General features: G+C 34.9%; 2 protein-coding genes across 2 annotated transcripts; one reads left to right on the plus strand and one right to left on the minus strand.

The window, feature by feature from the left end:
• The first annotated feature begins 2,450 nt into the window (after positions 1–2,450).
• LOC133193405 (uncharacterized) lies at positions 2,451–5,074 on the plus strand. The gene is made up of 2 exons (XM_061329329.1): positions 2,451–2,583; positions 4,221–5,074. Exons 1-2 carry the CDS (start codon positions 2,568–2,570, stop codon positions 4,949–4,951), a joined length of 747 nt encoding a protein of 248 aa, XP_061185313.1. The 5' UTR covers positions 2,451–2,567; the 3' UTR covers positions 4,952–5,074.
• Positions 5,075–8,409: 3,335 nt separating this feature from the next.
• LOC133193289 (sialin-like) lies at positions 8,410–26,998 on the minus strand. Its single transcript, XM_061329243.1, has 12 exons — positions 26,835–26,998; positions 26,379–26,464; positions 26,050–26,143; positions 25,695–25,840; positions 25,310–25,397; positions 23,693–23,786; positions 21,862–21,991; positions 19,700–19,849; positions 17,232–17,364; positions 11,861–12,006; positions 9,144–9,236; positions 8,410–8,805 (listed from the first exon to the last, which is right to left on the minus strand). Exons 1-12 carry the CDS (start codon positions 26,980–26,982, stop codon positions 8,641–8,643), a joined length of 1,473 nt encoding a protein of 490 aa, XP_061185227.1. The 5' UTR covers positions 26,983–26,998; the 3' UTR covers positions 8,410–8,640.
• Between the last annotated feature and the right edge of the window lie 641 nt (positions 26,999–27,639).

A 27,639-nucleotide genomic window follows, 5' to 3' on the forward strand; every position in this document is an offset into this window, starting at 1 on the left:
TAGATAAATAAACAGCACTGAAAAAGCTTTGACGAATCAAACAATTTGATATGAACAATTTCATAAATTCATCGGTTATTACTATTTATTTTACATTGATTGAAACAAGGAACATTCATAGAATCATGTGTTTCCTTACACATATCCTTGATTTTTGTCTAAGTGGAACATCCATTTTTTCTGTCTTTAACTATGCAAGTCACCAAATTTCAACTGGTTCTTTTGATGTAAATCTGTTGTCCGTCCAGTCCTGGTTGTGCAAGTGTCTGTTGTTGCTTTTCAGGAGTGGCAGAAGATTCTTCAAAACCTGCACACAATCGAGGAAATGTTGCAAATTAGAAAAAAAGTACTAGTCTAGAAAAAACTCTCAATTTCACAAAAAATATCAAGAGTAAACAATGGTTGGAGTAAAATCCTTCAAATCAATCGAGAAACGATTTCTTTCAAACTCCGAAATACAGTACATGAGTATCTCCGGATTTCTCGGTAGAAAATTGAAATTTTGGTGTTTTCCATTGTTGACATTATCAAGAATACCTGAATCTGAAGAAGTCGTTGTGTTTTGAAATGTACGCCATCATCCGTGATGTTCCGATGTAAAATGAATAAATTAATTGTCAAGAATTTAATAGAACTAACTTTAACACATGCTTAGTACATGTATATACAAATGTATTAAAAATGTCGCAATGCGGATAAATAACACTAATCAAAGTTGATTTTATATTTATCGATATGAAACATGGATCGATGATTTTTAGTTTTTTACTATTGAAAAAGTACGGAAGAAAATGCCTTTGGCATAACTTAATGAACAGTGCAAGGAAAGTCATCTAAGCAGAATCAGACCCGTTTACCTGTAGCAATCCAGTAAACACCAGTCACATTTCCAAAAAAAAAACGACCAACGGTCGACGTTTTTTGAGGCAAAAATAGGATTCTTCAGGTGACATTCGGCAGTTCATCGGGAGTGTTCGACATTGGTGATATGTTTGAAGAAATTTATAAGCTGAAAACTGACCATTATGTCAGATATAAGTATTAAACTCTCACTAATCTAATATCAGACATAATGGACACTTTTCCGCTTATAACCAATACATATAATACAACAATTTTGATATTAAAAGGATGCTGGAGTTCCTCATTGACCTCATATGTTCAAAACAGAATTTATTCAAAAACTTAAAATTTAAAAAATTTAAACACTTGCTGTGGCCTTCATTTCTACATTCATATATATCGACGACGTTTTATCAATTAACAATAGTTACTTCCATTTATATGTCGACTTGATATACCCCAGTCAAGTTGAAATAATAGACACAACACAGTCTGCCACATCTTTTTCATATTTTGATGTTTTACTGACTACAGACGATAAGGGCCAACTAACAACTAATTTGTATGATATTTAAGGAGATGACTTCAGTTTTTCCATCGTCAATTTCCCTTATTTATGTACGTGTAGTAATATCCCGCCATCATCTGCATATGCTGTTTACGTCTCCCAATCTATTCGATACTCAAGAGCATGTTCTGAGTGCGATCATTTTTTTTTAAACTGAGGCAGGCTACTGACAGATAAGTTGATGTTACAGGGATTTCAACGACCTCGTTTAAAGTTAGCATTTCGCTTACGGCTGATGTGACAGGTCAACAGGGGAAGCTTACTCCTTCTAAGCACCTGACCCCCCCCCCCTTTCTGGAATTTCCGGAGGTCCATGTTTTTGTGCCCTTTTCTCAAATTTATATTGTTTGTAGATTTTTTAAATTGGTCACTATTCGTTATATTCACCTTTTTTTCATTTTGGTACTCTAAATGTGACAAGAGGGTCCTTAAGCAATAGGCAAGGATTTTCGGTATTATTTTTTTTTTAATGCAAGGTTACAAATATCAAATCAATATTGAAATTATTCCTAGAAAATACACAAATATATTGGAAATTGTTAGTACAGTGTACATATATCAAAATTCGCCCGCATTGCACTGTTCAATGCATAATAAATAAAATAGCTATTAAAACAATTTTACAATGATCTTCTTTGATTATTTTTGCAGTTACACTTATAGTGTGGTATGCACATGTGGAATGTGACTTAAAGTTATCGTTCATCATCTTTCCATATCTAGATCTGCATACATCAGGTTGGATTTTAGGCCACAAGACCATGTATTAAAAGGAAGATTGTCCTTACATATTCAAATGACTTATTTTAAATCAATTTAACAATTTGTTAACAATTCTCTCGTTATATTAATAGAAATCTGGCAAGATTTGGCAAGATGTATTTATAACATATTAGCACGGCTGACAAATTATTAACCAATTTCAAAACTTTCGCAGAATAAAATAATAATAATAAAAATAATAATAAATTGAAATTCTCCAAGAGTTTTGTACCTTTCCTATATTCATATACAGAGAGAGAGAGTGAGAGAGAGAGAGAGAGAGTACTGTGCATGTACGCCTACACTGCAGTGAGTGTATATCACCTCAGTAAGTCGCACCGAGACGCCACTAATTTTTACCAGCTGTGAGAGGCACGGGAGCGGGGTGAACAAAATGGCATACTACATAGGTAAGACAATTATAGTATCTTTATATTTAACAAACATTGTAATTCATATTCTTTCTTATTTTCAGAATTTGTAGATTCAGATTAAGATTTGTATCTAATTCCAAGTAAAAAAGCAATTAATCTATATAAAAAAAAGATTTTAAATTAAATTCTGATCGGTTTTAATTCAAAACTATGAAGAGAATTTGTTGAAAAAAGCACTTTTAAAAAAAATGCTTCCAAATTAAGTTATTTTACACAGTAAAATTAATGTAATTCAAATGTGTGTCGTTTGTGCAACAAAAGAAAACAATATGCAATATTTAGTCTTAGTGACATTGTGCAGTAGATTTGTTCGAAGTATAGTTGAAATACTGACTAGTCTATTCTATCCTAGTCGTTTCAAACCAATTAAACAGCTTCCCAAACCATTTTTTATGGTTCTAAATAGTTTTTACAAATTAAAATACTATAAAAAAAAAATCTTTCATCTATTCATTTGTTTTATATTCTGTTTTGCACTGGTATTGCATAGAGAAGTAAATTCTTCAGAGATGAATTTCTACTTCCTCATTCCTGTCAGCACATTAGTTTTTCCCTGTCGTCATGCAGTTCTCTAGTTAATTGTTCTGACTCGAGTCGTTCATGTTCTGCAGACCTTAATAAGACATTGTCAACCATTTGTTGTAAGCGTTGTTATAGATACAAAGATAAAATCACATTCTTCTCGACAGAGAATTACAAGTATGAAGAAAGTATCGCACAAAATGTTTCATTAAAATTTCTTCATTTATAACTTTTCCACACGGTATGTGGGGTCTGACTAATATGATATTTAAGTGAACTGCTTGAATCTAAAATTATCAGTATTTTACTATTTACTAATTGTACTACAGACTTAATGGAAATTAAACTTGCTTTGTTTTTTTCTTCCCAAAACTAATTTATCCGTAAACAGATTACATGTCCAAATTATGTAAGTTTTTTTTAGCATCATCATTGTTGGGGGGGTTGGGGGGGTTAAGTTCATTCTCATCAAGAACACAATTAAATATTAAATTACAGAGTTTTCCATTTTCCTATATTGTTAACCAGTGAATGTATTCTAGCCACTCTCCTTTATCAACCTCAGATTTATGAGATCAATTGCTATAGACAGAAATGAGTCTGCTGATAGAAACAGAGCTTCTTATACCAGGTGAACCACTGTTCTCCCTAATCCACAACACGTGTCCCACCGTGAGGAAAGTTGCAGGTTTCAGTCGAATTTGACCAGTTCACATGCTGGTGTTTTCCATGGCAAAATGCTAGTACTTGTGGATAGAATACAGTGCATGGTGTTATCATTTTATCTAATGCCTTAACCAATTAAATGTTAACAAATAGTGGTAGACACCATATGTGATCTCTAAAACTCAGTTGGCAAATACCATTTCTGCTGAAGTCAGCGTTTTTGCACTAGACACTTTTACACATACTTTTATCATGGACTCACAATCTTGCTAATTGCTTATAGTCATTCAATATGACATTTGGTAGATTGCAAGACAGTGACTAGTATGATAATAAGTTTAAGTGTGTTATCGTACATCATTCTATACATGTAGGGAATGATACGCCTCTTGCGGGATTTTATGCAATACTGTGTTTTATTGCAGAGTACGACGATCCAGCCTGGACTTATGTCTATGTGCCTCCATACAGCTATGATGACGAACCCCTGGGTTTCTACGTAAACCCAACAGAACACTTGTATACTGGTACCCGAAGCTACGACGATAGCATCTATGAAATTCGCCAACGTCGGTATGCTCTTGAGGATTGGATCCGTGATGATGATCTGTCCTACACCCCGCTTCCCAGAGACGCCTCACCCAGGAGACGCCGCGCGCGTTCGTCTGTTCGGGATTACATACCCATTTCGGAATACACTCCACGTCCTAGATTTGCATCCCCCACACGAAGACGTGCACGTTCCTCTGTCAGGGATTACGTTCCCGTGAGAGTTCCGGAGTACACTCCACCTCCGGTTGCTTCTCTTCCTGTTCACCGGAAATCCCCGTATATCGGTAAATATGCCAGGCAGTTAAGGTTTGATAGCAGGGCGAGCTGGGTACCTTTTGCTTCTCCTAAAGAAGATGAATTTGCTGTTAATCTTGATCTGAAATCAGACGCTTTGAATAGGGGACTTTTGAGACGAGATATCGACACTGCCTTGCGCTCATCATACGCCAACAAGGGAAGGTCCGAGGTACGTTCTAAGAGGGATTTTGCTCTCAGTGAACTACAACGGCTGGATAGAAAACAAGCGCAAATTTCGAAAAATCTTACCCATTTCAAGCGGGATATCTTAAAGGCAAAACACCAAAGCCAGTACAGAAACTTCTAAGATGAAAATCATGAAAACCTGAACATCCTATGACCTTGTGTAGTTTGAATCTGATTGTTCATTTCAAAGCAACTGAGACGGTATTTATGCTTTCATTACACGAATAAAAGAATACAGAATATGGTTATTTACTTTAAATGTAAGCATTCTATGTAATAAGAATTTAAAATGATCAAATTCATTTTAATGAATTTAAAAACATGAAAGGACAAATATGTTACGTGCATATATGGCATAGCTCATAGCTCGTAGCTGTCATAGCTCGCTGACCTTCGCTCCAAAGTAGAACATAGTTGCAGGCCACAATGCTTATAACATTAAAGCTGGGAGGTATATCACTTTTTGGACACATATCTGGACTTCACTATAATTAATAAGTTATATAGATGAGCTGTTTCTAGAAACACTTGTCCAATATTTGAAGTATTTTGACCAAACAAAATTATATTACTAGAAAATGCACCTAAGTGCATCTAAAATTACATTACTAGAAAATGCACTTAAGACAGTACAGTTCATGGTAAAACGTTACTGACTTTATGTATTTCACCAAGGATATCCGTCCATCACACAGTTTCATCTACTGAGGTTCCCTACTTATTCGTCTTTGAGGCGAAAGCCATACTTTTATCGTGCCATCTTCTGTCAGACGCAATAAAGTTACTTCATCAAGATACAAGCACATGTATAAACGTCTGTCAAGATAAACCAAGAAAATTTAAGATCCGCCTGGCGCTTAAGTCATAATGAAGTAGTGGTTCACCTGCTGATTAATTACATCATTGATTTTTTTTAAACTTCAATCAAAAATTCGTCGGTGCACCTACTGATTTTATCAATAAAAGAGAAAAAGTAATTAATAGATGTATATTTTTCTATAGGTATTATATCTTATATTTACTGAAAAATCGATAAAATTTTAGATACGCCAGTTCCATTGCTCAGTCTTACATTAAGACAATGCGATGCTCATTAAAAAAAATAATGCACGACCTTTTCTACAAGACCCCCGTGATTGAGTTATTAATTTTGATTTTTTCCCGTATGTATGGAACGGTTATTTAGGGGTTTTCCCATTTAAAAACATGAACTAGCAATAACACATTTAATTTACTGTCTCCACAAAATCATCAAATTACATATTTATGGCATAAAACTGAGATCATGAACAACACCATAATATTTTTTAAATTATACTGCCTATAGCAAGTATTACACAAAAACTTTGATAAAAAAAATTCTAGCACTTCCTTAAAATATTTGGTGTAAAGTTTCATTATGTATATGGTTTATATCAATGTTTACACCTCCACCTTAGCATAATGTATATTAAGCTTTAAAATTTGATTTTACATATTGCATGTGTGGAAATAAATTATTCAAAAAATAAAAAGATTATACAACATCAACAATAAAAAATTATAACAAGAGATTACAACAACAGGACAAACAACTTTAGATCTGAATTGTTTGTGCTTTACCTGATAATATATTGGAATAAAAAAATCAATAAATGAAATCACATAATACTGCACTACAATTAGTGAAATGTATTATATGTACCAATAATAGACATATATGATAACATGTTTCAGCTCATTAAATGAAAAATCTCGTAATGGCACAGTGTCTACAAAATTCTAATCCTCTAAAGAAAAATTAACAGATCTTCATTTATTTTTTCTTCAATAATCTACTCACCCTCCCCCTTTTTTGAATGATAACAGATGTGAAAATGAGCATAAGCTGGCTGTGAATTGTTTAGTACAACACCCAAAGGAACAAGAATTTCTCAGTGAATCTTTCATAAAAGATTGATTTTACTGAATTAGTAGTACTTACACAAGCCTTACTTGATTAACATTACATGGAGTGTTTCCAAGCATGCCATTTTCTGATTATTTTTTAAAGCATGGAAAAAATATTGTGAAGACATCAATAGAAATCTAACTTTATCAAGTTCCTTGAGACAAAGTTGAAGTGTCATAAATACATTTTTTCAGTATGATCTTTTACCACCAAGGATAATAAGAAAATCTCTATTTCTCAATTAGCTTTCACTTAAAATATATAGTTATGTCATGTTTCATGTACATGTACTTCCAGGTTATATTTACCTTCATTGATACATTCTAATTACATATTCTAAATGACCTAAAAGGTAAAACTCAAATTTACAGGTACCTGATGGAAGATGCATAATAAAATAAAGAAAGCACAGTAATTGAAAAAAAAATTCTATTACGATTGTCTTTATAGTAAAGGAATGATGTCTTAAGTAGAAGGGTTGGAATGTAATTAACATGCTAAATCAACGTAATAAACATACCGGTAACATAACTAACGTAACTTTAACTGTCTCTGTTTCTCAGCATTTAATCATAACTAACTATCAGCTGTACCTATATATAAAAAGCTTAAATTCATTATCATATATAAACCATTATAATAGCTCATCCAGACAAAACTTAATGTCTATCAATGCTGCAAGATTATAAAAAAATATATAGATCATTTTCATAAATTCCTTCATTTTAAGAAAATGCCACTCAAAAATTTAAAATGAAAATATTGTTTAACTTCAGCATTTTTTGTTAAAGACACAGAAATGATTTAATATATTGTACTTATTCCTGGTTATTTAATCAGAAATTCCTGTCATACCATTACGGAATATACAAAATATTCTAATTTCACTTAAAACCAAAAGAAAAATAGGGTTATATCTATATTATATCCCATTTTTCGAACACACTTGGAAGTAGTTGTTATAAGTATGGATTTAGACAATAATTAAATTTCATAGTATTTTTATGAATTGTAACTGAAATCTCAGATTATCAGAATTAAAAAAAAATCAGTATCACTCTGAAATAGAGTTTTCGAAAATACTAAGAAAACTTTTGATTACTATCATGGTCAAAAAGTAATAAAATAATTTCTATCTTATTCTGCATTTCAAATATACAGTCAAACATCATTTTCTTGAACTTGCTAGAAAAAACTTTGAAATACCTGAGGATTTGAGATATTGAAGTTAAATTACATAATAAGAGGCTAGGATTCCCAACTTAATCTGACATATCCATGATATTCAAGATATCAATGATTAAGATATTAAAGTTTAAATTTACTGGAAAATTACATCAAAACAGTATCTTTATTCTTCCTTCATAGGACTGTGGAGATTAAACTTGACTCTTACAAAAGTCTGAGATTTATCATATTAGAAACATCTCAGTTATGTTTTATTCTGTATCAAAGCACTTCAAGAAAAGAGTTGTCCTTCAATAACACCATGGTACATACGTTTTGTGATGCTAAATTTACAAATATGTATGATGCATTATTTATTTACGTTTTACTTTCCCTCAATTTTTCACAATGGATTTTACAGAATTGAATACTAGAACTATGATATCAATAAAACAGAATGTCTTTTTTAAAACTAAAGCTGAGAAAAAAGTTTACTCAAACATTTACTACCATATTACATGTAATTAAAATACAGACCCACAACAGATAAATTACTTTCTCACTAAATCTCATTCTATTGCACATTTAATAACAATATTTTGACATAATTCTAGAGATCCTGAGGTGAATACTAAATGACTATCCCCCTCCTCTTTTGTGCCCTTTCTCCTCCTCCTCTTTGTTGTTTTATTTATAGTACCTTTATCCTCCCATCAAAGATCATCTTTGATATTTTCATCCACTTGTGACATGTACCCTGTAGGAACCTCCGCCCACTCCTGTCTGTGGCCCGAGGCCAGCAGTCCGTATATAACGCCCCCTGCCAGGTAGATTCCTGCTGCCAGGTAAAACACAATTTGCCACTCACTCTTGTCATGCTGAAATAAAGGGGATATTTAGTGTTTCATTAAAGACAAGGGCTATTTGTTCGATATTTGAATTTATACATGCTGATGTTATTGGAAGAGCAATTCTACTTCATAATGTATTTCTAAAGAAAGTGGACTTAAGTTATTTGTACCATATAACAAAATAATAGCTAAGCTTTTATCCAACCAAGATTTTGTGGCTCTTTATTTAGTAATGCACGTGTGCCAAGCAAATTCAAATGTATGCAATCCATGGGAATCCCATCAACTTCAATATTTACATATACAATACATGTCCAGTGTTTAAACTGTTGCAGAAATTTTAAGACTTGGAAAACTGAAATTACCTGATCACTGACTATCACACCAGTTAGCCCTGGGCTGACTATTCCAGGAATAGTAGCAAATGTGTTGGATATTCCCATTAAAATACTGGCATACTGCAATCATAAATTACTAGCAATCAGAACATTCATTTTCATCCAACATCACTTATGTATCAGAATCTATTTAAAAACTAAATACTCTTAACTAGTAAAGGCATCTAGGCCAAAATACGCAATTAACCATCATCATTGTGTGTAATTCATTTTCAGTTTTTAGAGGTTATCTATACTGCAATTTCATATTTGCTCAAATGGTACATGTATATATTTGTCTGGCTTCCCAAGTTAACTATTTCAATTAACTGGATGAAGCAACATTAAAATCATAAATTAAAACAACTGTACAAATGCATTATTAATATCTCATAGGTTTTTCTTAAACAGACCCTTGGAAACAATTGATTGAATATCTGTCTAAATCATTAACACAATGCCCTTAAGTGTGATTATCATTTAATTCCATAATTAAGACAGAACAGAAATTTTTTAGAATACACATTTTAAGTATGGTATGATAAAGTTGAAATGTTTTCCTTAAACTTTTGTTTAATTAATGATAACATTGTATAAAGAATAAAAAAGAGGATCAAATTGCATCAAACAAATGTTTGAAACCTTAAATTTATGCAAGTTTGGTCAAGGTAGGGCTAATAGTTACTTGGGAATGGACCTGCTCCAAATACTTTAACCTGGTCACTCATCTGGAAAATGTAGGTCAGATCCAGCATCCGAGGCAAGTGTGGTAGTGTCCATCCTTAGATGCATCATCCATGCAAGTTTGTTCGAGGTAGAGCTAATACTTACTTAGGAATGGACCTGCTCCAAATACTTTAACCTGGTCACTCATCTGGAAAATCTAGGTCAGATCTAGCATCCAAAGCAGGTGTGGTAGTATCCATCCCTAGATGCATCATCCATGCAAGTTTGTTCAAGGTACGGCTAATAGTTACTTGGGTTTGGAACTGCTCCAAAAACTTTAACCTGGTCACTCATCTGGAAAATCTAGGTCTGATCCAGCATCCGAAGCAAGTGTTGTAGTGTCCATCCTCAGATGCATCATCCATGCAAGTTTGGTCCAGGTAGGGCTAATAGTTACTTGGGAATGGACCTGCTCCACAAACCTTAACCTGGTCACTCATCTGGAAAATGTAGGTCAGATCTAGCATCCAAAGCAAGTGTGGTAGTGCCCATCCTTAGATGCATCATCCATGCAAGTTTGGTCCAATTAGGGTTAATAGTTACTTGGGAATGGACCTGCTCAAAAAACCTTAACCTGGTCAATCAACTGGAAATCTAGGTCAGATCCAGCATCCCAAGCAAGTGTGGTAGTGTCCATCCCTAGATGCATCATCCATGCAAGTTTGGTCCAGGTAGGGTTTATAGTTACTTGGGAATGGACCTGCTCCAAAAACTTTAACCTGGTAACTCCTCTGGAAAATCTAGGTCTGATCCAGCATCCGAAGCAAGTGTGGTAGTGTCCATCCTTAGATGCATCATCCATGCAAGTTTGGTCCAGGTAGGGCTAATAGTTACTTGGGTTTGGACCTGCTCCAAAAACTTTAACCTGGTCACTCATCTGGAAAATCTAGGTCAGATCCAGCATCCCAAGCAAGTGTTGTAGTGTCCATCCTCAAATGCATCATCCATGCAAGCTTGGTCCAGGTCAGGATAATAGGTACTTGGGAATGGACCTGCTCCAAAAACCTTAACCTGGTCACTCATCTAGAAAATGTAGGTCAGTTCCAGCATCCGAAGCAAGTGTGGTAGTGTCCATCCTTAGATGCATCATCCATGCAAGTTTGGTCCAGGTAGGGTTAATAGTTACTTGGGAATGGACCTGCTCCAAATACTTTAACCTGGTCAATCATCTGGGAATCTAGGTCAGATCCAGCATCCGAAGCAAGTGTGATAGTGTCCATCCCTAGATGCATCATCCATGCAAGTTTGGTCTAGGTAGGGCTTATAGTTACTTTGGTTTGGACCTGCTCCAAAAACTTTAACCTGGTCACTCATCTGGAAAATGTAGGTCAGATCCAGCATCCGAAGCAAGTGTGGTAGTGTCCATTCTTCGATGCATCATCCATGCAAGTTTGGTCCAGGTAGGGCTAATAGCTACTTGGGAATGGACCTGCTCCACAAACTTTAACCTGGTCACTCATCTGGAAATCTAGGTCAGATCCAGCATCCGAAGCAAGTGTGGTAGTGTCCATCCCTAGATGTATCATCCATGCAAGTTTGGTCCAGGTAGGGCTAATAGTTACTTGGGAATGGACCTGCTCCACAAACTTTAACCTGGTCACTCATCTGGAAAATCTAGGTCAGATCCAGCATCCGAAGCAAGTGTGGTAGTGTCCATCCCTAGATGCATCATCCATGCAAGTTTGGTCCAGGTACAGCTTATAGTTACTTGGGAATGGACTTGCTCCTTAAACTTTAACCGGGTCGTCGACACTAATGCTGATGCCAACACTGACGCCGGGGGTATAGCATAAGCTCATCTTGACTTTGTCGAGATGAGCTTAAAAGTACACAGAGGTATAACAAATTTATTTATTTAAACCCACAAATATATTTAGGGTGATGTAGACATCTCTACTGTATAGTAATGATTAGACAGGAACTTAGCAATGATTAATTACTTGTGAAGAACTGTTTTGAAAGATTTGACTTATATTTACCTGTGGAGCAATATCTAGATGGTTGACACTGAATCCTCCCCAAGCAAAACCTCCCAGTCCCACTGCAATGGTCACACAAACAACTGCGGCTACTGGGGTCATCAGATAACCTGCTGCCACCATAAACACCAATTGACTCAGAAAGGCTAAAATGACACACATATTTGATTGACTCAAAAAGGCTAAAATGACACACATATTTGATTGACTCAGAAAGGCTAAAATGACACACATTTTGGATGTCTACATTCAAACTTTGCTACAATGCAGCAATTTTTCAATTTTGAAAACATGATGATATACAACCATAGCAAATTTATGGGAATTAATATATATATATAACTATATATATATATATATATATATATATATATATATATATATATATATAAGCACTTAAAATGACCAACGACACGAACAATAGAAATTGTCAAATTTTCGGGACGCCCTGTCCCTTCCTCAGGACAAAGAAAAAAGTTAAGAAGTCATAAAAACAAAGGAAATAGAAAAACAAAAACGGCTAGCACTACTACTAAACTACCAAACACTATTTATTTACAATGTTACATGTTGAATTTGAATTTTATAATCAGTTGTAAAGAAATAAATCCGGACCACTATGAAATACGTCCAGTCTCTCGGGTGTTCTCTGGTGAAGTGCGATTTACATAATTGAATGAATTAATTATCGCTAATTAATTACGGCCAAGCAGTAAATCGTACACTGTCTTTTTCTCTCAAAATAGCTTAACTTTACATAATAAAAAGAAAACAAAGAAAGATAATTAAGATGTATTATAAATGTAATTTGGAAATGTTTTAGGACTGTTTATCGGATAAAAGAAATAATAAACAAAAATGTAAGCAAAAAATCTATGTGTGGGTTGTTCCAGAATTGATAAAGCAAATTAACGGTAAAGTTATCACTATATGGAGAGAATAAACTTGTTTGTTATGATCAGGAATTGGGTCTAGTTCACGTTCATCCTGGTGAAGTCATTTAGTTTGTTGATACCATTAGGGCGGAATGACTTCAGTCTGTGCATCCAGAACTTTTCCTTGCTTTTTCTCTGAGCATCGATCCAATTCGGATTGTGGTCAATAACCTCTACTGTCATGTCCTCCCATTTGTGACCTTCAAGGTTAAAATGTTCCCCAACAGGTTCAATGAGTTTTTTGGTCTTAATGGTCGAACGGTGATTATTGATTCTCCTGCAGATATCTCCTGTTTCCCCTACGTACTGTTTGGAACAAACTTTACAACTGATGAGATATATGCAGTTTTCTGTTTGACAAGACAAATTCCCTAGAATTCTGTAGCTGCCGCCTGTAACGGGGCTTTTAAAGCTGTCTGTGTCAGAGCTGTGCTTACAGAGAAGACATCTTCTGTCAGAGCAAGCTCTAAAGCCTCCGTTAGGTAATGGATTGTCCAATCTGGTTCTTACTACCATGTCCTTTAAGTTCCTCGGGTGCCTGTAGGCAGCCAATGGAGGTTCCTTAAAGACCTCTGCCATTCTTTTGTTAGAGTGGAGAATTGGCAGGTTCTTTTTAAGAATACCGCTGAGGTTCTTAAGAACGGGATGGTATGTGGTTACCAGAGGGACCCTGCTGCTATTTTCTTTCTCCTTGTAGAGTACGAGGTTTTGTCTGTCGTGTCCTGCCATCTCATCAATAGCAGTTTGTACGTTGTGGGCTTTGTAGCCTCTATTGCATAAATGGGACTTTAGGAGACTGCTCTGTTCCTGATATAAGGCAGGGGATGAACAGATGCGACGAATTCTGGTAGCCAGACCCTTAGGCACACCCTTGAATGTGTGTGGGGGATGACAGCTAGTTGGCATGAGATATAGGTGGGAATCGGTGGGTGATGGAAGGTGTTGGCAAACGAAATGAATGCTTCGAGGCTCTCGCGGCATTCCACCCACTTCATCTCTATATCGTCAATGAAACGCAACCAGCTAAGGGGCCTAAATGGTGCTTGAAGTAACAAGTTGCGTTCAAGTCTGCCCATGAAAATATTGGCATAAGATGGGGCCATTCTCGTACCCATAGCAGTGCCATTAACCTGCAGGTAATGTTCTCCATTAAACATGAAATTGTTACATTTGAGAACAAGTTCAAGGAGCTTGGTTAGGGGCAGTGGAAGGAGTTTGTATTGATCTACTGTCCCAGACTTCTCTACAGGCCTTGATACCCTCATCGTGCGGAATGTTGGTGTACAAAGATGTAACGTCCATAGTCACGAGAAGGGTATGAGCTGGAAGACCAGTCGAGGGCGTCTTGTTGATATAGTCTGTGGTGTCCTTGAGATAGGATGGCAAATTTTCTACACGTGGACGGAGATGCAAATCAATGTATTCAGAAATTTTCTCCGTGGGGTGTCTGATTGCACTAACTACAGGGCGACCTGGCATGCCTTCTTTATGTATCTTAGGAAGCAGGTAAAATTGTCCTGGTCTACAGTCAATAGGATTGAGTGTCTCATAGACGTTTATACCAATCTCGTTATTTTCAAACATTTCATCGAGAGTTTTGGTGATAGCGGTGGAGAATTCTTTAGTAGGGCCAGAGTCAAGTTTAGAAATGTTCGTCTGAGAGTTGTCTATGGGCCTCCGCCATGTACGTCTCTTTGTCAAGTACTACTACTGTAGAGCCTTTGTCTGCTTTCTTGATCACGATGTCATCTCGATTCTTTAATGATTGTAAGGCGGATCTCTCTTCCTTACTTAAATTGTCGGGGGCCTTGCCTGGCATGGAAAGGAGTTTCTCAATGTCTGACTCAACGGCGTCAATATACGACTCAAGGGCTCAACATTTGCCTGGTGCAGGTTCCCAGTTGCTTTTGGGCCGATAGAGTTTGTGTTTCTCTAGGTCGTACAATTGTGGCTGGGAAGAGTCGTATGAATCATCATTGGAGTTTTTTCTAAGGAAGTACTCCTTCAGTCGAATTCTCCAAAAAAATGCTTGGGTGTCCTCTCTGACTTGTTTTTCGTCGACCTCATGTGGCGTGGGACAGAAATTCAGCCCCTTAAAAAGAAGTGAGGTCTCCGACTCGGAGAGAGGAACACTAGATTTATTGAGCACTGGACAGATGTCAGGAGTTTGTAAGGGTCCGTCCCCCGTGATTGTCTTTTTGCGCTTGAAGTGTCTAGAGCGGGTTTTATGTGATCGGTTAACTCTGACATCTGACCGGTCGTTTCTGGTCTGTGGAACATTGTCTCAGAGAAATTTCTTCTTTTGAGTATTGTTGAGATCTTTGGTTAGGGCCATTTTGTAGGTGGCAATAATATTATGGGCTTCATCAAGGTTAGCTTGGAAATTCTAGGGAATTTGTCTTGTCAAACAGAAAACTGCATATATCTCATCAGTTGTAAAGTTTGTTCCAAACAGTACGTTGGGGAAACGGGAGACATCCGCAGGAGAATCAATAATCACCGTTCGACTATTAAGACCAAAAAACTCAATGAACCCGTTGGGGAACATTTTAACCTTGAAGGTCACAAATGGGAGGACATGACTTGTAGTGGTTATTGATCACAATCCGAATTGGATCGATGCTCAGAGAAAAAGCAAGGAAAAGTTCTGGATGCACAGACTGAAGTCATTCCACCCAATGGTATCAACAAACTAAATGACTTCACCAGGATGAACGTGAACTAGACCCAATTCCTGATTGTAACAAACAAGTTTATTCTCTCCATATAGTGATAACTTTACCGTTAATTCGCTTTATCAATTCTGGAACAACCCACACATAGATTTTTTGCTTACATTTTTGTTTATTATTTCTTTTATCCGATAAACAGTCCTAAAACATTTCCAAATTACATTTATAATACATCTTAATTATCTTTCTTTGTTTTCTTTTTATTATGTAAAGTTAAGCTATTTTGAGAGAAAAAGACAGTGTACGATTTACTGCTTGGCCGTAATTAATTAGCGATAATTAATTCGTTCAATTATGTAAATCGCACTTCACCAGAGAACACCCGAGAGACTGGACGTATTTCATAGCGGTCCGGATTTATTTCTTTACAACTGATTATAAAATTCAAATTCAACATGTAACATTGTAAATAAATAGTGTTTGGCAGTTTAGTAGAAGTGCTAGCCGTTTTTGTTTTTCTATTTCCTTTGTTTTTATGAAATCTTAACATTTTTCTTTGTCCTGAGGAAGGAACAGGGCGTCCCGAAAATTTGACAATTTCTATTGTTCGTGTCGTTGGTCATTTTTAGTGCTTTATATAAATTTCCATCCTTGACCTTGTATCTATTTAGTAGATCCGACACTTAGGATATACAGTGTTGTTAATTTTTGTAGTGCTTTCTATATATATATATATATATATATATATATATATATATATATATATATATATATATATATATATATATATATATATATATTAAAAAGTAAATTATGTATCTAGTGTTTGTAAACAAAACGTAGGTCAAACTCCAAGGTCAAGGTCATGAGGAAAAATTGTTGGTATCCAAAACTTAATTGTCACAAGGAATACATAAAATTATGTGAAATACGAAAGCCCTAGTACAAACAGTTCAAAGGTGAAGGTTTAAGTGTGTCAAAAGTAGTCAAACTCCAAGGTAAAAAGTCAAGAGGTCAAAATGTTAATACCAAAAAAAGTCCTTTGTCACAAGGAATACACATGTGAAATATGAAAGTCTTAGCACCATTCATTCAAAAGTTATGTCCAAGGTTAAAGTTAGGTTAAAATTTTTCACAAGTAAGTCAAATTCCAAGTTCAAGGACATGAGATCATTGTGAAAGTTTTTTCGGAAAACAGCCAAACCTGCAGACCTAAAACTACATGGGCCGAAATTTTCGATCACGAGGCATAAAAACTTCAACAATAGGGAGTCAAAAGATTCTCACTTAAGCAAGAAACTACATTCAACAATATGGATTTGTGAATGAATATCTTAATTATAAAAAGTTAATTTTATTTCATATAAGAATAAAATGTTGAAGTCTGCCTAATAAAACTTGAGAGTTTCCTGGTTCCAATTTATTTCCAAAAGGCCCTTGGGCTCTGATGGTCACCTGAATATTATAGGTTTTCAATAGTTATCAATAACCTTTCACAAACATACAATATGTTTCAAATTACTCTCAATGAAAATTTGAAGTTTCATCTGTTTAATTTATTATTCCATAATATACCTCTCTGACATTTAACATGTGCAGCATGTGTCAAAACAATGGTATGAAAGAAATTAATGAATTATATGGTTAAATTAATTATTAAGTGAATAAGGCAAAATAAATGGAAGAATCTTACTCTCAAAAAAAACAAACAAACAAACAAACAAACAAAAACTCTCAGCTGTTATCAAACAAGTATCTTCTTACCTCCACATGTGAACATTTTCCTGACAGCAACAACTGATAGCTGGCAGTGTGCCAAAAGGGAGTCGGCTAGGAAACCACAGGTCATCACCACCAGACCCATCACAGCATAGGGAAGGGCTGCTAGATATCCAGCCTATATATAAATATCAGACTTATCACAGCATAAGGAAGGGCTGCTAGATATCCAGTCTAAATATAAAAATATCAGACCAATCACAACATAGGGAAGGGCTGCTAGGTATCCAGCCTAAATACAAAAGTATCAGACCTATCACAGCATAGGGAAGCACTGCTAGGTATCCAGCCTAAATATAAAAATATCAGACTTATCACAGCATAAGGAAGGGCTGCTAGGTATCCAGCCTAAATATAAAAATATCAGACCAATCACAACATAGGGAAGGGCTGCTAGGTATCCAGCCTAAATATAAAAATATCAGACCAATCACAACATAGGGAAGGGCTGCTAGATATCCAGGCTAAATATAAAAATATCAGACTTATCACAGCATAAGGAAGGACTGCTAGATATCCAGACTAAATATAAAAATATCAGACCAATCACAGGTCACATAGGGAAGGGCTGTTAGATATCCAGCCTAAATATAAAAGTATCAGACCTATCACAGGTCACATAGGGAAGGGCTGTTAGATATCCAGCCTAAATATACATAACCTATATATCAAAATTTCATAATTAATGATCTTGGTCAGGGCCATGACATATCCTTATGATGATCATAATGAACATTTGACCAAGTGAGTTCTTTATAAAGATATTCCATTATATAATTATGATATGAACAAAAATTCTCCTCCTCAAATCCTTTGACATTGACCTTTTCTAAATGACCATGACACAGGGTTATTACATTTATAACATCTTCATTTTTTTTCTAGTTAGTGTGCATTCCAAGATCAATATCCAAGCAAGTTTGGTTTAATTAAGACTAATAGTAACTTGGGAATGGACCAGCTCAAAAATCTTTAACATGTACACTCCTCTGGAAAATGTAGGTCAAATTTAGCATCCAATGCAAGTCTGGTAGTGTCCATCACTAGATGTATCATCCATGCTAGTTTGGTTCAGGTAAGGCTTATATTCATTCAACTGGAAAATGTAGCTTAGATTCATCATCGTAAGCAGAACAGAAAATGTACATCCCTAAAAGCATCAGCAATGCAAGTTTGGTTTCTGTTTGTTTGTTGTTTTTTTTTCAATGTAAATTTTACCCGGGAAAAAATATACGTTTCAATCCAGTTTTAATCTTTCTCTCTTTAGTTACTGTTTATATCCATCATTTTTAAATGAAAGACCATGTGCCATGTCCGATGATCATGTCGAAAATTACGAAGTTTTTTAGAAGATGGCCACATTGGCATTTTTTTAAAAAAGCTTTTATTTTAAAATAGAGAGTTGTCCTTTGAAATTGCGAGTTCATTTTTTTGGTACTCACAATTATTTGCGAGTTTCTACCCCTGGTACATGTAGGTAAGATCTAGCATCAGAGGCAAGTCTGACAAAGTACATCACTAGATGCATCATCCCCTCAAGTTTGGTAGGCCTGTAGTTACATGAGAATGAACCTGCTCTAAAACAGCATACCTATTTACTTTTCCAGAAAATGTAGATCAGATCAAGCATCTGAAGCAAGTCTGGTATTGTCCATCTCTAGATGCATCATCCATGCAAGTTTGGTTCAAGTAAAGGGTAATATTCACTCATCTGGGAAATATAGGTCAGATCCAGCATCCAAAGCAAGTCTGTTATTAGCATCCCTAGATGCACCATGCAAGTTGGTCTAGTTAGGGCTTAAAGTTACTTAGGAATGGACCTATATTTCACCTGGTCACTCATCTGGAAAATGTAGGTCAGATCCAGCATCCAAAGCAACTTGGGTAGTTTCGATCCATTGTTACATCATCCGTGCAAGTTTGGTCAAGGTAGGGTTTACAGTTACTTTTGAATGGACTTTCTCCTAAAACTTGAACCCGGATGCCAATACATGTACCAACACTGGGGGTATAGCATAAACTCATCTTGACTTTGTCAAGGTGAGCTAAAAAGTGGTTTTTAACTGCCAACACACCTCTACATATCCCTGGTATTTGAGATATCTTTGTTCAAGATAATGAAATTTTACTGTATATTTGATTCCCTAATTAGACTCCACCCTACCTTGAAGAATGATTTGAAGAAACCTGAATCTATATCATACAATGATACAAATTTCTGAATCATCTTATTTGGCCCAGTGGTTCATAGGAAAAATATTTTTAAAAGATGCCAATAAATTCTGACTAATTCTTAATTATCTCCTGTTAAAAGAGACCATGGTTCTTCATTTGATTACACTTGAATCCCCTTTACCTAACGATGCCTTGTGGTAAGTTTTGTTGAAAATGGCCTAAGGCTCTGGTGAGCTAAAAACAAATACAATTGAAAGTTAACATATTTGTAAACTTACATTTTGTATGTCGAAATTTAGTGCATACTTCATGAAGCTGGGAAGTTCTGTGAGCCAGGTGTAAAATCCCCAGTTCTCAGCAAAATGAGCGACAACAATAGCCCACACTGCTGGGGATCTAAAGATGTCCAACCAGGGTGGAAGTAGGTTCTAAACAGAATAAAAATCACAGTTACAATAGTCAATACTGCTGAAGACAAATTAAAAAAAACATGAAATACTGGTAAATAATTAAGGCATAAAGTATTTTGAAAATGGAATACATTGTGCTGGTTTGGTGGTTTTAATTTTATTATGTTTTAACTTGGCAATCAAAGAATTCTCCAAAAAAACTAAGCCATCAAGATTTTTGTAGATACATGTCAATCTAACATCCATATATTGAATATATCAAATATGTGCCATGTATTTTGAAACCCTGTTTTCCTATTCCCTGATATCAAAATAGTAACTGGCTAGTAAGTAATGATTGTCATTGAAATAGTTAGATAACCTGAGGTTTATAAAAATATAGTTATTTACTGGATGCATTTGTTTTAAATCATTTCCATAAACTTTCTTTGTTAAATAAATATAAATTGCTATTATTTTATAGATACTACTGGTAATGAGAAACTGAATGCATATGAACTTAAATAAGACCATATGAAATGTACAAACATAAAAAGGTGAAATTTTAAACACATGGAATTTAATCATTATGCTTACAGCAAAACTCTTTCTTTGAACAGCAATTAATAGAGCAAATTTATGAATATAGCAAAGTATTTTAGGTATTTACATCACCAGATCTTAACATTTTATACATAATGGAGTCGATTCCTATTTATTTAGTGCTGAATACACATTGTTGATTGTCCCCTCTATGGTATATTTTAGGAAATAATTTTACATTCAATGACTATCAGCTCCATACTATATAGATAAGAGATCTCCATACATTTATTCAAATGTTTCTGAAAAGGGGATTGTCATGGACGCCTATGTAACACATCCGAGGTTATTTAACTACTTGTTGGAAAGACATGAGAAGTGTGATAGTATTCTTTTGATTTCGACACCATTTTTTTGTATAAAACAGTTTCTAATATACAAACCAAACCTGAACAGAAATCTGGTAAAAAGGAACCAAAATTTTTTACTGCATGATCTTGAAGTTATACCTAGTTCTCAAATTTTTAAACTTTGCATGTTGGCTTTAAAACTTTTGCACCAGAAGAAACAGGAGTTTCATATTTTTTCAAGTGTATTACCTGTGACATGATTTTCCTGAGTGTACTATGATTTTTAACCTTAATCATGAAGTTTGACCTGGATTTTAAAATTGTTAACTTAAGCTGTAATTTTCGCACTAGAAGAGAAAGACATTTCACATATTTTCATATGTTCATTACCTTGCAGTGACAAGATGATGATTTTTGACCCCATGTCCTATAAGTACACCTCCAAATTTGACTTTCAGAAACTTGAACATTAGCCATAACTTTTGCACCAAAACATATACTGTACTTGGGGGGGGGGGGGGGGGGGGGGGGGGGGGGTTACTTAACCGAAAGCAGGGAACCACATTCTTGTTTCATTCACCTACTGTTTGTTCCTGAGTGTAGCCTATACTGGACTGGTATATATTACATGCTGTATTATATTTACCTCTGTTTGTTCCTCAGTGTAGCCTATACTGGACTGGTATATATTACATGCTGTATTATATTTACCTCTGTTTGTTCCTCAGTGTAGCCTATACTGGACTGGTATATATTACATGCTGACTTTATTTACCTCTGTTTGTTCCTCAGTGTAGCCTATATTGGACTCGTATATATTACATGCTGTATTATATTTACCTCTGTTTGTTCCTCAGTGTAGCCTATATTGGACTGGTATATATTACATGCTGTATTATATTTACCTCTGTTGTTTCTCAGTGTAGCCTATATTGGACTGGTATATATTACATGCTGTATTATATTTACCTCTGTTTGTTCCTCAGTGTAGCCTATACTGGACTGGTATATATTACATGCTGTATTATATTTACCTCTGTTTGTTCATCAATGTAGCCTATACTGGACTGGTATATATTACATGCTGTATTATACACAACTCTGTTCCTCAGTGTATAAGCCTATACTGAAGTAGTGTATTTTACATGCTGTATTTACCTCCGTTTGTTCCTCAGTGTAGCCTATACTGGACTGTACGTAGTCCAGTTCTGTGTCTGTAATGGTGGAATGTTTGGCTGGACTCTCAGCAATCAAAAAGCACCAGCATACGAACCACAGTATACCAAGGCTACCTACAATTTACACCAGAAAAAAGTCTGTGGGATCAAAATCTGGGATTTTTAATGATGTAGAAAATAACATCCAATGTGATAGATAAAAACAGAAAATGACAGTTATATTCTAATAAAGTGTGTCCAGTGTACCTGTCTATGCATATACAGGTATGTAATAATGATTTTTTTTTTTATCTATAATCCTAACAGTAATTATCATATCTACACACTAAAAAATTGACAGAGTCAAAAACATGAACACACATGTATGTACAAGCCCCATAATATGCATTTATCAATATGTTTTCAACCTTGGCATTGAGTACTTGTAGGGGTGGCCTCAGAATCTACTGGTTGGGTCTTTGTATAGTGAAAATGATGTCTGTGTATTGTGCTGTGTGAAAATGTAATGGAAAAAATGTTGATTTTGACCTCTGATTAACTTGTCTCAAAATCTTTCCACATTTCTTCTCTTACCAATGTTTCCCCATGTATGAGCCCATGGGCCACATTGCTCACCTATGCTTTTGGCTATGAAAAAGCATAATTCAGTTTGGTATTGAAAAGTTTAAATATACAAGTGGTTCCAACCTTCCCCTAAATGGGGGGGGGGGGGGGGGGGAGGGGGGGAGGAAGGAGGGGGAAGCACATGATTTAAACAAACTTGAATCTTCACTAAATGAGGATTCTGGTCTTAAAAGATTTTTAAAGATTTTTTTCCCTTTAAATTTGATTTCTGTTGTGGCCCAACACTTTCCCTGGGTTTCGTGATTTCATAACAAACTTGAATCTACACTGCCTGACAATGCTTCCTTATAAATATGACCATCATGACTTTGCTTAATTTGAACAAACTTGAATCTACACTACCTGAAGACGCTTCTATAAATATGACTAATTATTAGCTTGCTGTTCTTGAGGAGGAGATTTTTAAAGATGTTTTTAATGTATTTCTATGTAAAACTTTGATTGTCGATTGTGGCTCTGCCCTGCCCGCAGGGGTCATAATATAAACAATCTTGAATCTACAACACTGCCTAACAATGCTTCCATACAAACATGAGCAATCAAGGATTTGCTGTTCTTGAGGATAAGATTTCTAAGATGTTTCCTATGTATTTCTATGTTAAACTTTGATCGTCCATTGTGGCACTGCCCTACCCCAGGAGGTCATGATTTGAACAAACTTGAATCTAACAGCCTGACAATTCTTCCGTTCAAATATGAGCAATCATGGGTTTGCTGTTCTTGAGGAGTAGATTTTTAAGGATGTTTCCTATGTATTCCTATGTTAAACTTTGATCGTCCACTCTGGCCCTGCCCTAACCCCGGGGGTTACAAATATAAGCAATCATGGATTTGCTGTTCTTCAGGAGAAGATTTTTAAAGATGTTGCCTATGTTAAACTTTGATCGTCCATTGTGGCCCTGCCCTACCCCTGGGGGTCATGAATTTAATCCCCAATGAATATTTCTGCTTTTACAGTATTTGTAATAAAACAGTCAGAAATGTAAATATATAATTAATATGGTATCATTTTAAAACTTTTATTGGGATGTAAATATGGGTTGGCACATGATTAAATCTACAATAAAGACCTTTGGGCTTCATGGGATTTGATCACATGACCTACCCATATTTACATACCGAAAAAAGTTTTAAAATGATACCTTATTTCTTAAATAAACACGTTATACAGAGAAGATCATGTAAACCTACCAAACAGATAGAAGATAGACTGCCACTTGTATCCAGCAGAAAACAGACCCCCAGATATCAGCATAGCAAAGACAGTACCAATATAGGAACCTATAAAAGAAGCAGTAGTGATTGTACATACATGGATTATTCATTTAAGCAAAGTAAGACATAATAAGCTATAAAGGACAAAGTATGGTAACAGCCTTATTTAATATGAAAAAAACAATGCTTGTTTTTAAACCTGGCCAGCATTGATTTTAATTCAAAAATATATGTACATGGAGGCCACAAATAAAATCATTTTATTTCAATTTCCTCAGTTCTGATGGAATTTTGTCAAATTTGAGATACTTTTCATTTCAGAAACACAGGGTGCAAGCTTGCCTATCAAGATTCTCATACAAAAGATACATTTCATACTAGTGCATAAAATACTATTAAGAAAACATACCTTTTTCCCAAGGGGTCATTGTTCCGGGAATATTATAAATTCTGTTCAATCCAGGAGTAGAAAATTACACCAATTTCTTGGATTGACATTATATGTCCTTATTGTATTTTAAGTCTGATGTGGCAAATTTCTGTAGATAAATTGTTATCATGTACATAGCATAAATTAATCTCAAGTGGAAAAAGTATGTCTACAGTATGTAATTATTGCTAGATATAAGCAAGCTTTCACCCTGTGTAAATTGAAAAAAAATTGTCTTAAATTTGAAAATTGACAAATTTTGTGACGTTGTGCAGACCAGACCTTGTACTATGGTCAAACGGCTCACCGTAGTATTTTTTCCGGATTGATACACAGTACAAAATCTCAGTTTTTGGTTCTGTTCACTTTTTGATTGGAATGTTTTTCAGTCAGATTTGGCATTCATAAAAAACACATCACACAGCAATTATGAAATCTTAATAATAAGATTCTTCAAGAAAAATAGTTTATAGAAATTCATTCCAGTAAATTTCTTCTAGTCAACTTGTGCATTAATCAAGTAACAAGATCGACATAAAACAACTTGGAATTTTTTTCCTTTTGTCAAAATGTAGTGTATTGATTTGACCATGAAAATTGTATATTATATATCATATCATGAAGGAGGCAATTCATTTTACCCAGGGCTAGAAATAATTATTTTTGTTTACTGGTCACTCGGGCTATCGCCTTAAATTTTTACTGGTCAGCTTAGTACTTTCACTGTCCCACTGGGCCAGTAGATTTAAAAAAGACTGGCCCAAAACTATAATAATGATAGTATTATTTTTTTTTATATTGTGATACTTAGAAGTACAATTTAACAAAACAAGAAACAGCAGAAGTTGGGACACACAACCCTGTCAAGTTAACTAGCCGGACTGTGAAAGAATTTTATTATGCATAAAAAATGCTGACCCAAAGGGCACATGCCTTCTGCAATGTACTAGCCCGTATTGAAAATTCACTGGCCCCAGACCAGCGGGCCATCAATTATTTCGAGCCCTGTTTACCCCTAGTATCCTATCCCTTAAAGGGGTCTTAACCTATCTTGGCCTTTACTGCAAGTCAATCAGTATGCTAAATTAGAATGGTGATTTAAATTACTGTACTATAAATTTTTATGTAACATGACAAACTGAGAAATTGACATTCAAACCTGAAAATGCAAAAGCTACCAATCTGGTCTTCTCCAGGGGAGGTGCCCATTTGGCCCAAATGGCATGGATGGAGGGATAAGTAACTCCCTTAAAAAATAAAATATTACAATTATAGTAGACTCATTCTAAAAACAAACTCAGGAAATTTTACATTGAAATACTGAATTTTTAAATTGTAATACTTATTTTAATTTTTCAAAATCATAATGAGTAAAGTAGATCCACTAAAAATGTCTGTACACTTTCTGCATTGGACATATTTAGAGCAAACATTAAGTCATCTCCTCCTATAAACCATCCTTCCCTATACAGATACTGTTATGCATTTTTGTGGTTCTTATCACAGATTTGCTTAAATTGAGCTATGCATTTGACAAGTCTGACCTCACAGAATCCCTCTAGAACACGAACAGTGACCAGAAGAGCAATGTTCTGTTGAGCACAGAATGGTGTAAGGATTGTTAATACTGCAGTTATAAATATCCCTCCACCAAACAAAAACTTCCCTCCAAATCGATTGGCAAGAAAACCTGAGAAAATATGCAAACATAGAAATAATTTCTTAACTAATTTTTTCATACTTTGATTTCCTATTTTTTGGTTAGTCTGTCTACTTGCAATAAAATTATATTCTGCATGTTTCAAAAATATTTCTGGTAGCTTACTTTACTACTTTAAACCATGTTCAATCTAGAGAACAAAGCTACTATCCTGCAGCTATGAATTTTATTTGTTATACCTCCTGGTAGTTGAGTGAAGATATAACCATAAAAGAAAGCTCCAAGAATGAGTCCCTGCTGTTTACTGCTCCAGTCAAAGCCTGGCTCAATCAGCTGAAACATTCACTCAAGTTTTACTCATTACGTCAACAAAAATCTGTCAAAGTTGAGCAACTCTAATTAAAAATATATCTCAACAAAGAAAGCAAAAATGATTTTGTTTTCTCTGCAAACCAAATGATCCTTTGTTAATGATTATTGGTTTCTTATTTTCTATTAAATTAATTAATATACTTGATTTTCATCATGCTTTATTTCAGAGTTATTTTCTTTAAGGATTTTTACTTACTGTGGTAGACTCATTAGTAATGTTGTATTTTGCCACCATACCAACAATAGCTATACTCAAGTTTGCTCTTAATGCATAAATATTACCTTTAAAAAAAACAAACAAAAATTACTGTTGTTCTTTAAGCAAAATTAAAACAAATAAGCCATCATGATATTATAATTCTTCCATATATAAATAAACCTAATAACTTAACATATTTTTTGAAGTCAAATCAGAGAATCAGAAGACCTCACGACAAGAGGAAGCAATGTTTTAGGACAAATACCAGTTACCATTGCATTCATGTAATCAACTAACCTCTTGTTATAAACAAGAAAAAAATTATTAAGAGCCAAACTTTGGTCTATTTTATTGATATTCTGTGTGTTGTACAATAAGATGTTTGCAACTGGCTACATACATGTATGAATCAATCATAAATAAAATACATTAGATTTGTTAAAACTTGCTTACAGAATCCAAAGAAAGCCATGATGCCCACAATGTATCGTTTTGGGAATCTACCCAACAGTGATAGCCTTCTGTTGCATAGGTCATGGTGTTCTTCAGCTGAGTGAAAGGATTCTGCAATTGGCTGTCTCTCTCCAAAACTCTCTGGCATGATTGTAATTTCTGGTCTGGATACGCTCTGTAAAATAATTTTCTACTGCACATATGTTTATCCCAGTATTTGAAGTTAGAAGTGTGATACCTGATTTTTTTCGGGGAGAGGGGGGTCTTCAAAACATAAATGAAACTAGTTATTTATCAGAAATGAGATTTGTGCTGAAAATAGATATTTCTCTTTAAAAGAGCGAATACTCCAAAAGGTAAACTACCGACACTAACCAAAAAGATAACACAGAGACTTTCAAATTATTTAAAGGCATGAAAAATACGTATCATCAGAGAGTTGTCAAAATCGGCATGCATGACTGCATCATCAATATCAAAAAACTCATGTAAAAAATTAGATTTTCTTGTAGAAAAAATACATACAAACTCAAATAAACACACTGCTTAGATGCAATCTAAATATTATCATTCCCGTGAACTAGATGAACAAAAAACACTTGTTTGGATGCACCATATGGTCGCACATGTAACCCTTCCCTCCATCTTTGTTTACGTTTTTTCATCCAATCGACAAATAGAACAAGGCTTTTAATTGGTTGATTTTTCTGCATAGACTGTAGCTCATTGTCTAACTTTTCGATTAGAAATTAATATTTTGATAATAATATGAATGAAAATGAATATATCATATAATTTCAACCAT

The sequence above is a fragment of the Saccostrea echinata genome, unplaced genomic scaffold (genome assembly GCF_033153115.1).
Source record: "Saccostrea echinata isolate AGI-Se365-2 ecotype Australia unplaced genomic scaffold, CSIRO_AGI_Sech_v1 ptg000027l, whole genome shotgun sequence".
Taxonomy (NCBI): Eukaryota; Metazoa; Mollusca; class Bivalvia; order Ostreida; family Ostreidae; genus Saccostrea; species Saccostrea echinata.

Excerpts from the sequence above, each read along its gene's own strand:
- LOC133193289 (XM_061329243.1), bottom strand. The coding sequence starts at position 26,982 with ATGCCAGAGAGTTTTGGAGAGAGACAGCCAATTGCAGAATCCTTTCAC. Across the intron at positions 26,144-26,378 it reads TTACTAATGAGTCTACCACA|CTGATTGAGCCAGGCTTTGA; the intron begins GTAAGTAAAAAT and ends TGAATGTTTCAG. Across the intron at positions 17,365-19,699 it reads TAAATTTCGACATACAAAAT|GCTGGATATCTAGCAGCCCT; the intron begins GTAAGTTTACAA and ends ATTTATATATAG.